At 58.6% G+C, this 12,528-nt stretch overlaps 1 protein-coding gene across 21 annotated transcripts in view; it reads left to right on the top strand.

Moving 5' to 3' along the window:
* Positions 1 to 12,528, top strand: part of CACNA1C (calcium voltage-gated channel subunit alpha1 C) — a 469,600-nt gene that overhangs the window by 282,640 nt on the left and 174,432 nt on the right. For all 21 annotated transcript variants that reach the window (XM_067755986.1, XM_067755977.1, XM_067755985.1 and 18 more), the window contains exon 5: positions 3,957 to 4,096. In XM_067755986.1, coding sequence (XP_067612087.1) covers positions 3,957 to 4,096 — 140 coding nt within the window. The remainder of the gene's footprint in view (positions 1 to 3,956; positions 4,097 to 12,528) is intronic.

Below are 12,528 nucleotides of genomic sequence, written 5' to 3'. Positions count from 1 at the left end.
CCCTCCGCCCCCGCCAGGCACCCGGGAGCCCTCCCTCCGCCCCCATCAGGCACCCGGGAGCCCTCAGCAGATGCACCTGCTCAGACTGTCTACTCCAGCCTAAGGGGCCTCTCTGTGTCTCCAGCTCCCTTCCAATGTGGGGCCCTGCCTCTCGGCTCACAGGGCCTCTAGAGACCATCGTCCTCTCTGACAAGCTCTAACGTCCAGCTAAGGAACTGCCAGACACACCGCCTGGAGAAGGTCCCTGGCCCTTAGGCACCGGGGGGCACCAAGCAGTGGTTTCGCCTCTACAAAGTGTGACTGAGGAGAAACACGCCAGCCCCTGCAAGCTGAGAACACGTCTGAGGCCCATTCCTGAAATTTCTGCCCCTTCAGGGGTTAAAGGAGAGGATGGCTGTTCAATCTCTGTTCCCTTCCCCGAATAACATTTGTGAACATCTTGTACGTTGATAAGCGTGTTCCTTTCTTCCAGGAAGTTCTAGGAACCAAATCTGGTTTGGATTTGGAAGTTCAACAGACTTGCAAACTGGTGTCCATGTCCTGAGTTTCTGTGATCCAGGCTTCCATGGAAAGAACGTTTCTCTGCAGAGAAAGGACCCTGCTTCCCCCACCCTGGAGACCTCTGCCTGGGGTGGGAGGTGTCACCAACTAACGCATGGACCTGTCAGCTGCCGAGCTGGGGTGAAGGGACACAGAGCAGGCAGGACATCAGACGTGGTCTGGCCACAGAACCCACCGTGCAGACACAGCCTACTCGGGGTCCCCGCGTGGAAAACAGACCAAAGGGAAGCCACTCATCCCTGGCCTCGCTGCCCAAGAAGTCCCTGAGGGCTCTCCGGAGCATGTTTTGCAAATCCCTGTTTAGACCAGCTCCCGCCGCTGGGCCCTGCCTGGGTCTAAGCTTCTGCTAAGCCCCCAGCTGCAGCTTCCCCGTTCCCAGACCCAGCCCCCTGGGGCAGGGGTCATAGAAGCCCCAGCCTGTTCCTCAAGACCAGGCTGCCCAGGCCTGGTTCAGGTCTGCTCCCTGGGCGTCTTCCTTGGCCCTAGGCACGACCCAGTGCGCTCTTCTGACCATGAGTCAGTGGGACGTCTCTAGGTACAAAGACAAAGATGGTCCACGGGGCCCTTTCCCATATTCTTCTCGGTTCCCACAGGTGGCCCAGGATCCCAGACTCCCATTCCCGTACATTCTCTGCATGTTCTAATCCCTCCCGAAACCTTTCCGAGGTGCCCTGTGTTCCCCACAATCCCTCCCCATTTCTGGTCTTAGTAAACATTTTCTGTAAAAGTCCAGATACCAGATTTCCGCTTTGCAAGCTTTGTCCCAGCTCCTCAGCTCTGTCCAGAAAACATCAGTACGGAGCGGGTGTCGCTGGGTCCTCACCAGATTTATTCCAGAGCAGGGAGCCTCGTGCTGCCCTAACCCCAGCACCGGTCCCTCCTTCTCTCTCTCATTCTCCCCGCGGGTCCTGCTGCCCTTGCCGTCTCTCAAGATACGGCCCCTCCCCTCCAAATGCTCGCAGGCCAGGAGAGGAGCCCTGCTTCCTCTTATTCTGCTTTCAGACCACCGCCCCCCTCCTCCCTAAGCCCCTCCAATTCTTTTTTTTTTAATTTATTTATTTTATTTTTGGCTGCGTTGGGTCTTCATTGCTGCACACGGGCTTTCTCCAGTTGCAGCGAGCAGGGGCTGCTCTTTGTTGTGGTGCAGACTTCTCATTGCGGCGGCTTCTCTTGTTGCAGAGTATGGGCTCTAGGTGCACAGGCTTCAGTAGTTGTGGCTCGCGGGCTCTAGGGCGCAGGCTCAGTAGCTGTGGCACACGGGCTTAGTTGCTCCGCGGCATGTGGAATCTTCCCGGATGAAGGCTCGAACCCGTGTCCCCTGCACTGGCAGGTGGGTTCTTAACCACTGCGCCACCAGGGAAGCCCAACCCCTCCAATTCTGATGCTTGTGTCCTCAGACCCTCTACCCGTTGCTTCTCCAAGTCGTGGTCCTCCCACGCCTTTGAGTCTCTCCTTGGCTGTGGAGACACGAGCTCTTGGCCAGCTCCTCCTCTCCATCACGCACTGTCCCGCCATCAGCCTCCCAAGCTTCTTGGTTCCTTGACGTCTTCTTCCCCAGGGATCCTGACTCTGTCCTGTCTCAGCTGCCCACTCCCAGGGTCGAAGTCAGGATCCCCGCCATGACCGCGAGCCACATCCTCTCCATGGCCTCGGACCAGCTTCCTGCTCTCCTGAAAATACCACCCATCCTTCCTGCTCCCTCCGTCCGGTGCTGGACTCCGACGGTGCCCTCCTCCTGCCCTGAGGTCGTCTCTCACCTGTGTCTGCACTCAGCTGTTACTTCTCTCTTCGTTTCCTTGATCACTTGCAAAAGCACCAACTCCGACCCGGTCCGACCAGCTGCTACCTGAGCTGTGCCCTTGGGGCGGGTAGAGAAACGCACAAGGCTGATCCGATGTGTCACTTCCCCTCATGACCACCTCCTCCCAGAGGCCCTGGGTGCCTGGAAACCGTACTGCACGGCCTGGCTCCATTCACACCACACTTTCTTCTGCGACCCCTTTATGCCTTTGCCTCACCCTTCAAGCTTCCAGGACTCCCTCCCCTTTCACATTCCAGCTGATGGCTTGCTACCTGATTCGCTGAGAAGAGAGGCGCAGTCAGAAGAGGACTTCCGTCTGTTCCCACACCTGCATCTGAACCCACAATGCACCTCCCTCCCCGGGACCGTGATGAACCGTCCTGGCTACTGGGCTCGTGCCCCTCTGCGGGCATCCTGCCCTCCTGCCCACCAGGGGTACGACCCTTCCAGCCACTGTCCCCTCACTTCTTTACTGCCCATCGTCTGTCTCTATTACATGATTTCATTTAAAAACAAGCAAAACGATTCCACGCCCTCTTGCAGGAACTACCTTTTCTCTTCTCCTACCTTTTTCCAGCAAAATTTCTCAGGAGGGGTTCTTTCTACAGGACCCTCCCCTCCAGCTGCGGTGGCCACTGAGCGCTCACTCGAGATGCGCTGTATGTGTAGAGCACACAGCAGGTCTCAAAGATGTAGCGCAAAACGCAGAGGGACAAACATCTCACTAAAAACTCTATTACTGGGCTTCCCTGGTGGTGCAGTGGTTGAGAGTCCGCCTGCCGATGCAGGGGACACGGGTTCGTGCCCCGGTCCGGGAGGATCCCACATGCCGCTGAGCCTGCGCGTCCCGAGCCTGTGCTCCGCAACGGGAGAGGCCACGACAGTGAGAGGCCCGCGTACCGCAAAAAAACAAAACAAAACAAAACTCTTCATTCCAGCTGAAGTGATCCTATTTTGGTTATGCTGGATTAAATAAAATCTATCCTCACCGTCCATTTTGCCTGTTCCTTTTTCACTTTTTTAGCGTGGCTACTGGAAAATCTACCTTGCACACACGGCCCACACCTGTGCTTTGCACCGTTTCTGTTGGACAGAACCGTCTGGAACGCTCCTCTGTCCCCTCTGGAACATGTGTCTGTTACCTTTGTCCCCGTCACTCCAACATGACAGGTGTTGCCAGGGTCCGAGGCCGGTGGTCAGTTTCCTGTCCTGGTGCCTGCGGCACCACATCGGTTTCTGTGGGGCCACTCGTCTGTGCCCAGGCTCAGATCGAAGCCAGGGGCTCGTCGGGAGGAGCTGGGACGTGGAGCCAGGACGCTGGGAGGGCAGAGGCACGGGCCCTGGCGGCAGCCTCCACCTGCCTGACGCCCTGCCTGGGCTGCCAGTGCCGCGAAGCCTGCTCGATGCCAGCACAGGGCAGGCGGGACCTGCCCTGAGGGACCGTCATCCGATGGGGGTCCCGGACCCTCCCGCACAGCGGACTGATGGTGGCTGGAGGTGCCTGCACACTTCGCCTCCCAGCGTCCCTCGGAGGACTCGGAGCCCCGCTGGGCCAGCAGAACGTCCTGACGCCCCCTCTCTCCTTCTCTTGCAGGCTTTTCAGTGCAATCTTAGAGCAAGCCACCAAAGCCGACGGGGCCAACGCCCTGGGAGGGAAGGGGGCTGGATTCGACGTGAAGGCGCTCAGGGCGTTCCGCGTGCTGCGGCCTCTGCGGCTGGTGTCTGGGGTCCCGAGTAAGTAGCCTGGGCCTGTCGGCCGCGTGACCTCCTCACCGTCCCCCAGTCTCCCCCCTACCTGAATTGCCAAGGAACCCGATTTCACATACACGGAGGGTTTTCTTGAATGGGTTCCTTTGCTCTAAAGGTCCCAGCTCTGCTGTGAGTCATTAAAACCCACCGTGGCCCCCGCTCCTGTGACCGCCTGGGGAATCCACAGCCTGGTGGAGACAGCTGCACAGAGAACAGCCCCACGGCCATCTGAGCAGCCCCGTCCGCCACCCCGGCCGGGGCTGGGGCTTTAAATACATTTGCAGCAGAAGAGCAGTGAGCTGCTCCCCAGGCTCCCAGGGCATGGGAGCCGATGGGATTATCTCTGCTGTCTGTACTGTTCCAAAGAACGGTGGTCGGTTTCCTGCCCTTGTGCCTGCAGCACCACGTCGGTTTCTATGGGGCCACTCGTTTGTGCCCAGGCGAAAAAAGCATCCGTGCATGTTCAGGAAGTTCTGCTTTGCCACTTCTGCCAGCCCTCTCCTCCTTTCACGTCACGTGGAGCATCTCCGGCCACAGAAGCCCTATTTTTGGGCTCGCCGCCTGTCAGAGTGAGAACTGCTTTTCCCTGAGGGGGGAGGGCGCTGGCCTGGAGACAGGCCCGGGGATGGCGCCCCTTCTCCCTCTCCGGCAGCAGCCCCCCATGGCGGAGGGCCCCCCAGCCCTGGACACAGAAGGTCGGGCTCCCAGCATCCGCCCCGGCAAATCCCGGCCCAGCCTGCTCCCGGGCTGAGTCCGCTTCCGGACCTCCTGCCGCTGCTGTTCAGCTGGGGCTCACTGACCTGATTCTGGACGTGGGTGCTGGGACGTGTCACCGTCCGCTCAGCGTGACCAGGTCTGGGCCCTAACTCGAGGTGGAGGAGACCCCCGAAGCGGGCTGCAGCCAGACGAGCTTGGAGACAGGGCCGGGCCAGGAAGGTAGAGGGGGCCTCTGCACGCCCACCTGTCCACCTGCACGGCCGCCACTCAGTGGGTGAAACCTCTCAGGGTGTTGAACTGTGGGAACACGAGGGAGGGATCTTGTATCGACCTGTCCAGTGCTTTCCGCACCCACGCAGGATAGTGGAAAGGTCCTCCCGGAGTAACTGAATTGACCACAGCAGAGCAGAGAGAACCAGGCCTCCTGAGTGAAACCAGCTCTCCCCACGGCACCGCGTGACCTCCCGTAAAGAACTGCGTGCGTCTTAGACGCTTACAGGCCTGTCCTGCCTCTGCCGTTACCTTATAAGCCCCCTGAAGCCCAGAGCTGTGCCCTGCGTTGTCTCTGACTCCTGCCTGATGCTCGCCTGGTCTCTGCGCGGGGCGGGAACTCCCTGGGTGGGCAGAGGCAAGAGTGGGGGTCCCCGGGCAGCGGTGGCCTGTGTTAACTCCCAGCGAGTGTAGACCGTGGCCCCTCTGCTTGGCCTTAACCACTGGGCACTAAGAATGGCAACAGTGTCCGTGACGGCTGAGACCCGGGGCCCGTTTGCAAAGCCTAAATTATTTGGCTTTTCGTGGTCAATTCGCCATCGCTCCATAGGCCAAACTCAAGGAATGAGAAGTCAGGGCGGGAGTCGGTTCGCTCAAGAGTTCAAGGGGTTTAGTATGACGGTGCAGCCGACGCGCCGGTGGCAGGGACTGTGAGCTGAGCCCACACTTCAGCCCAGCACGCTACCACGGGCGTGATGCTGTGTGTGCGCTCTTTAGGGCCCACAGCGTCAGGGCACCGTGCAGGGCGTGAGGACGCATCATGAAAATAAGCATGGTCCCTTCCCTGGAGGAGCTTGAAACTCTAATGAGAGGACACCAGGCAGCTTTTGCTGCAGGAAAAAAACATCCCAAACTCTCGGTGACTGAAAACAAGAATCACGCATCCTTGGTTCGTGTTGCATGAGGGCTCCGGGCCGGACCAGCTTCCGTCGTCACCTCATCCCAGAGCCCAGGTTGAGGCAGCGTCCAGCGTGAGTGCCTGTGGCCCTCACGGCACGGGGCAGCTCTCGCCAAGGGGCACACGGTCAGACCACACAGGCGTATTCTAGGCTTTTGCTCAGCCTGGTGTATATCATGGCTGCTCACGTGCCAGTGGCCAGAGCAAGTCACGTGGCTGCCGTGGTCCCAGAGATGACACAGAAGTGTGCTGTCCATACAGAGAAGCACAGGTGAAGGGCTGTGATCACAGTCCACTGTCCCTCAGAGACGGAGGGGTGCTACTAACAGGACTAGTTACGGTGGCGACTCTGGTGCAGAGGTTCCTAATCAGAGGTGCAGGGGAGCTGGATCCCGTGGAGTAGCCGGGGCTTCTCCACAGAGCAAGCTTCACGGACCGCGTGCCGTCCGTGTGCGGTGCCAACGGCAGCTCTGCACTGCGGGGCTGGGAGCCGCTCCACCGAGAGGGTGAAGACGGGACTCTGCCTCTCGGGTGTGAGGCCCTGCTGCCCCGCCCTGGATTCAGGGAGACGTTCTGTCAGTGAAGCTGGTGCTCTTGCAGCCATGGGGCCTGCAGGTAGCTGTGGCTTTCCCAGACAGCTAGCAGCAGGGTCTTGTTTTCTGTGGGTCACTGGTGAAAAGGGAAAAGCTCTTTCGGGGGCTTCAAGGCAGGGCTGACCCAGCCTTTCTCCCTGGGAGAGCGTCTCTGCGACCTTTTAAGTAGTGACGTGTGTAGACCCAGGTGGCTAAGTGCCCCGGGCTGGTCTGGTTGATCTCGTGGAAGACAACGTCACCGACGTCTCCCGCCGCAGACCTGGACGGAGGCCTCCCTCCTCCGATGCCACAGCCTTTGGTTCTCCTCGCCGCCACACCGCTCCCGTCTCCTCCTTCTCTCTGGACCTGCCGCTGCCCGGCTTTCTCCCCCATGGCAACGCCGAGGCATCTCTTATTGAGACCACCGGGGATCTCCACGGTGCCGAATCCAGCGGCCTGTCTCGGGGCCGCTTACCTGACTCTCTGCAGGATTAGATTCAGCGGGTGGTCCCTCATCCGTGAGCCGCATCGTCCCCGGGCCTTGGGGACGCTGTTCCTTCTCAGCTCTGCCCTCACTCCACTTGCTTTTCCTCGTGGGAGTCACGGGCTGACTTCCCTCGCCTTCTCCTCCTCTTGCTGCTGGGAGCACCAGCTCCGTCCTCGGGCCTCTTCTGTCTCTGCAGCGGTCCCTGGTGGTCACGCCCAGTCTCGTGTGTGGCCTGTGATAGCGGCGAGCTGCTGCCGCCCGCACACGGCCCTCTCCTCCGAGGCCGGACTTGCGCTGCCGCCTCCGTCCCTTCGCGGGAGGCCTGGTAGGCGGCGCCCTGAGCTCACCGTGTCCCCCAGAGCCTTGCCCGTTTGGTAAAGGTCAGCCTCATCCTTCTAGTGACTCAGGCACAAATCCTTGGCCTGTTTCTTTGTCCCACCCTTTGCTTCCAGGCCCTCAGAGCATCCTACGAGCCACACCTTCCAGATACTGTTTCCTGCCACCTCCGTGTCCACTGCAGCGCCCACCACCCCTCACCCGGACCATCACCGCCGCCTCCCGGCAGGAGTCTGTTTTGCCCTTTGCCCTTTGTCACAGCCGGGGCTCAACACAGCAGCCAAATGGTCCTCTCAAAATACGTGCCACTGTTCCGGGCTCCCCACCTCCTGAGAGACAGAGCCCCTCTGTAGCCTCCCCTCCCCCCCGCCCTCCTCGGCCCCCCCACCAGACCCCGCGACCCCCAGCTGTGCCGCAGCAGCCCGAGCCCGCCCGCGTGGTGGGACCTCCGTCTGGGCGCCCTTCGCACGGCTGGCCTCGCGGCCTCGGCACCTTCTCCGGGGCCTGTCCCACCGCCCGTGTCCTCCACCCACTTCCCCCCTTTATTTCTCCTACATCTCTCTCCAGCGTCTTGCCCTCGTTTATCTGTTTGTCACCCCTGGCCTCACGAGGACAGCAGTTTTTTTGTTTTGCTCACTGCTGTATCCTCAGCCTCTACAATTATCTACAGAAACGCCAGGTCAATCGTTGTGGGGTGACTGGGCCCCTCATGGGCTCCACGTGGCCGGGACACAACACCAGCCCACCCCTAAGGGACGCTGGTACTGAAGGCCTTCCGTTCACGGGCGCCTCCTTTAGTGTTTCCGAAGGGCTTTTTTCTTCTAACTTATTTGGTCTTCGTGACAACTGTGTGCTGTGTAGCTGTGCTCATAGGTAGTACATAGTCCGGTGCTGTTTCTGTAACAAACAGGCTAACTGGGTGGTTTGCGGGACCAGAAACTCCAAGCCCAAAAAGTTACTATTATTTTTTGCGTCCAGATGTTTATTAAATGACATTGAAATCTTAGGGTCACAGGTCATGGAGGGAGAGAGATGCTTGTGAGGGTACAAGCCCATGAGTCATTTGTTAACTTTTTTCAGCAAAGCCCACTGAGTACCTCCTTCATGTAGGACTTCACTAGCTGTCTCAGAAGATACAGAAATGAGTCAGACACTAAGAGTGTCTCAAAAAGACTGAATTGTCAAAGAAAATAATGTTCATAGAAATGAAGGTAGAGAACAAAAATTGGAGATGTGCAAAAAAAAGTTGAGTACGACGTGTTGAATTCTGTGACAGGTGTGCTTTGGGGGACTCTGTACCTTGGGGAGTGGGGATAGAGATCAGGACAGGCTTCTTGGAGGAGGAGGACAGACCTTGAAGGGCAAGTGAGGAGGGGCCGCCAGGAAATCAGGAGGGAGGAGAGAGGGTGGCTGAGGCCCTAGAGTTGTACACAGGGAGGCTGGGGATCGGGGGGTGTGCATCTCACTGTGGGTGCAGAAACCAGCTGACGCTGTCAGTGAGACGCTGTGCAGCTAAGGTTTGATCACTTTGCTCCATCAAATTCCCACAGTAAAGGAAGTGAGTCCCCAGGGCTTGTGAGGCCCCACTGTCCCTCGGCAGAGGTGCAGACAGGCAGGCATGTTGCCCCACAGAGAAGCCACAGGGACGTCGTGCAAGGCCGGTGCCAGGCTCGGCAGCCCATCCACCCCCATCCGCGTTTATTGATCACTTGCTGTGAGCCCCGTGCTGGGGACAGAGACCAACAGGACACCACCTCCGTCTGCCAAGGTCCTGGATGCCTGAAAGGCTCCCGAGGACATGAATTTTTGTGAGATTAGCTCGTTCTCAAGGGACTGTTATTTCTGGAGGCACACAGGTTAGAAATCAGCTTCTTGTCAAGCAGGGTTTGCTTACTCACCGGGAAGTGAGGGGCCACGTGTGGCGAGGTCAGGCTCTTTCCTCCTATTTTCCTTTGCTCAGACTAGAACTGTTTCTGGAAAACAGTCAGCACCAATCAGTCGATAAGTATCTGTTGATTGAATGCTACGTAGACAGCACTGGGAGGGACTTGAGCCGTGATGGTTTCAGGCAAGAGCTCTTGAGTCAGACTGTCTGGCTTCTGCCCCTGACTTCCTCTGTGACCCGGGGAAGTGACTCAGCCTCTCTGTGCCTTAGTTGCCTCATCTGTAAAATGGGAATAATAATAGGACCTATTTCACATGTTACTAGGGAAACAAAGTGAGCTAATGCATGCAAAGTGCCTCGCCTGTAGTATGTGCTCAGTTAAATGGTAGCCACTGTTACATCACATCACTTGACGTGAGGCATGTAAAATGGAAATATCTGACAAGCACGGTCAAGACAAAGCAGATATACTTTATTTTTTTAACATCTTTATTGGAGTATAATTGCTTTACAACGTTGTGTTAGTTTCTGCTGTATAACAAGGTGAATCAGCTATACATATACATATATCCCCATATCCCCTCCCTCTTGGGTCTCCCTCCCACCCTCCCTATCCCACCCCTCTAGGGGGTCACAAAGCACCGAGCTGATCTCCCTGTGCTGTGCGGCTGCTTCCCACTAGCTATCTGTTTTACATTTGGTAGTGTGTATATGTCCACGCCACTCTCTCACTTCGTCCCAGCTTCCCCTTCCCCACGTCCTCAAGTACATTCTGTACGTCTGCATCTTTGTTCCTGTCCTGCCCCTGGGTTCATCAGAACCATTTTTTTTAGATTCTGTACAGATATACTTTAAACATAAGGAATATCCCAGCATTAAATAGCAAAGCTTGCCAGAGGCTCACGCGCAAACAATGAAATGGACTCAAGGGGCGGGCTTCCCAGGCACGGTGACGGGTCCAGACCTTTCCTACGAAGGAGGAGCATTTGAGCTGAGCCTTGAGGTAGATGCAGAACAGTCAGGGCTGGAGATGAAAGGACATTTGGGGTGAAAACCTAGTTTTGGGGGGCCACCGATGCAGGCCAGCCCAGTCCAGCACGAGGTTTTGCGTGGATACGTCCATCACAGAGGGGGAGGTGGTGAGAAGCAGGGTCAGCAGGGAGCAGACGGGTCGGGGGTTGTCCCGGATGCCACGCCAGTAAGGCATTTTCCCAGGCAGTGATGCTCTTTCCTCCCCGTTAGAAATATTCAAAAACCGCACTGCAGAGAGGCAGCTAAATGTCTGGGAAACCTGAAGAATATCAGAACGGATGGTGCACCCTGAATTCCAGGGCGCTCACCCATCCACCCTGGGCACAGCCAGCTGGGCAGAGCCAGGGGCAGAGCCGGACCAAAGAACCTCCCGCGCTCCACCTGCCCAGCCCACAGTGGAGGCCAGCCCGGGCGTCCTGCTCTCACTAACCCCCCGCTGCAGGACCCTGGCCCTCTTTTTATTGTTCCTGATGGAGTGGATTCTTGACTGTAAAATTCCAGCTGCAAAATTTTAAACCTCGCCCGAGTGCCCAAGTACCCAGGTGAACTCTCCTCGTCCTGCGAGGCAGTTTCTCCCCAGAATGGGCTCCCCTCCTGGGGCTTAGTGGCTGTGAGACTGGCCGCCCTGATTAGAGAGACTGCCAGGGAATCATACCCACTGGGAGCAGATTAGAGCTGCTGGAAGCAACTTTCCCGAGTGTTTCCACACTTTGATGGTTCAGAAGTGGTCCTGCTGTCCTGCCTGATATGTGCTCATTGGGAAGCTGGGCCACCGGGATTTGAAATCCTGCTCGGGGACAGTGTCCCGTGCCCGGTAGCGGGGCCTGCAGCGGAGATGGTCCCGGCAGGCAGCTCCTATCCGAGGACACCTCACCATTCCAGAGCTGACAAGGGAAAGGCCATCCGGAGCTGATTCTTGCAAATCAAGTGACTCGGGCCTGAAATGTACAGATTTTGGAAACCGAGTCCCAGGGAAGAGCCCTGTTCAGAGCAGATGCTCGAATCCACCTTGCTTCCTGCCCACCGGCCGCTTTTCCTGCTGCCGTGTCACCACCCCGCCGTCCTCCTGGTTCACGTGACTTGACCCCGTCAAGAGCCCACGTGACGCAGGCGGGGCTGGTGTACAAGCCAGAGGGGTGCAGCCCCTTGGACTGCAGCCCACCTTCACCCCTGCCCAGCCCGCTGCCCCTGGACAGGCCTGTCCCCCCCTGCACCCCTGTTCCACCTGCAACCAGGAGGGCCTGGGCTGCGGAGCCCCCAGATCTCCTTCCTGCCCTGTGGTCTCACCCTCCGCCCACCAGTACCCGCGTGGTGCCGGGCCGTCCTGCCTCCCCTCCACCCCTCCTCCTCCCCCATCTCCTTGGACTTGGTCCTCTTCCCCCTCACTTTCTACTTTGCTTCCTCTGCCTTTTCATCCCTTTTGTCCTAAAGGGGTCTTCGATGTCATGGAACCTTATCCAAAATGAGGGACACTTACCAGGACGGGGCGTGTGCAGAAGGGCCACCCGCAGGTCCACCCCTCCCCCTTCTTCTCACGGGCCGAGGCTGCCCGCCATTGCCCACCCCGTTCTGGAACCTTCCTCCACCACTTCTTTCACAGAAAGAGGAAGTGATAAAACCTTATTCCTTCCATCGTCTCACGGTGCGATTCCTAGTCAGGGTGTCTGAGTGGGAGGGGACTTCAGGCATCCGGTCCAACCAAGCGTCCACCCTGCAGATGGGGACGCTGCCTTGGACGAGCTGAGTGGCTTCCTCGCCGTCACACAGCCGCCTGGCACCCGGGACCCTGCACCGTCTGTAAGAAGGTGACGGCGGTCATGAGGGACCCCTGCTGGGTGGTCTCGGAGCTTGCAGAGCCCCCCACACACGTGGCTCCCAGCCGCCCCGAGAGGACGCAAAGCCAGGGGGTGTGGGTGCCCCCCACCTCCCAGCCCCGCAGCCCACAGAGCCCTCTGGGACGCCGTGCATAGCCTGGCCTCTTAACATTCCAAACAGGTTGGCGTCTGCGGGAAGAGGAGGCTGAAGTCGGCTCCCTGGGGCCGGCCTGCCCCTCGGGAGCAGGGCAGGATTCAGGATGGGGTCCCGCACACCCCGCCCGGGCCCCAGCACCCCTCTCGTGCATCTGGGCAGCTAGGCACCCACGCTCGCCCCTCCGACGTGGGATTCCTGCGCACAGCCATGGCCCCTCCCCCATCCCGCAGCTCTTGCCCCTCTCCCTGA

This window comes from Pseudorca crassidens, chromosome 11, assembly GCF_039906515.1.
Source record: "Pseudorca crassidens isolate mPseCra1 chromosome 11, mPseCra1.hap1, whole genome shotgun sequence".
NCBI classification, from domain to species: Eukaryota; Metazoa; Chordata; class Mammalia; order Artiodactyla; family Delphinidae; genus Pseudorca; species Pseudorca crassidens.
This window is presented reverse-complemented; position numbering and strand designations above follow the sequence as displayed.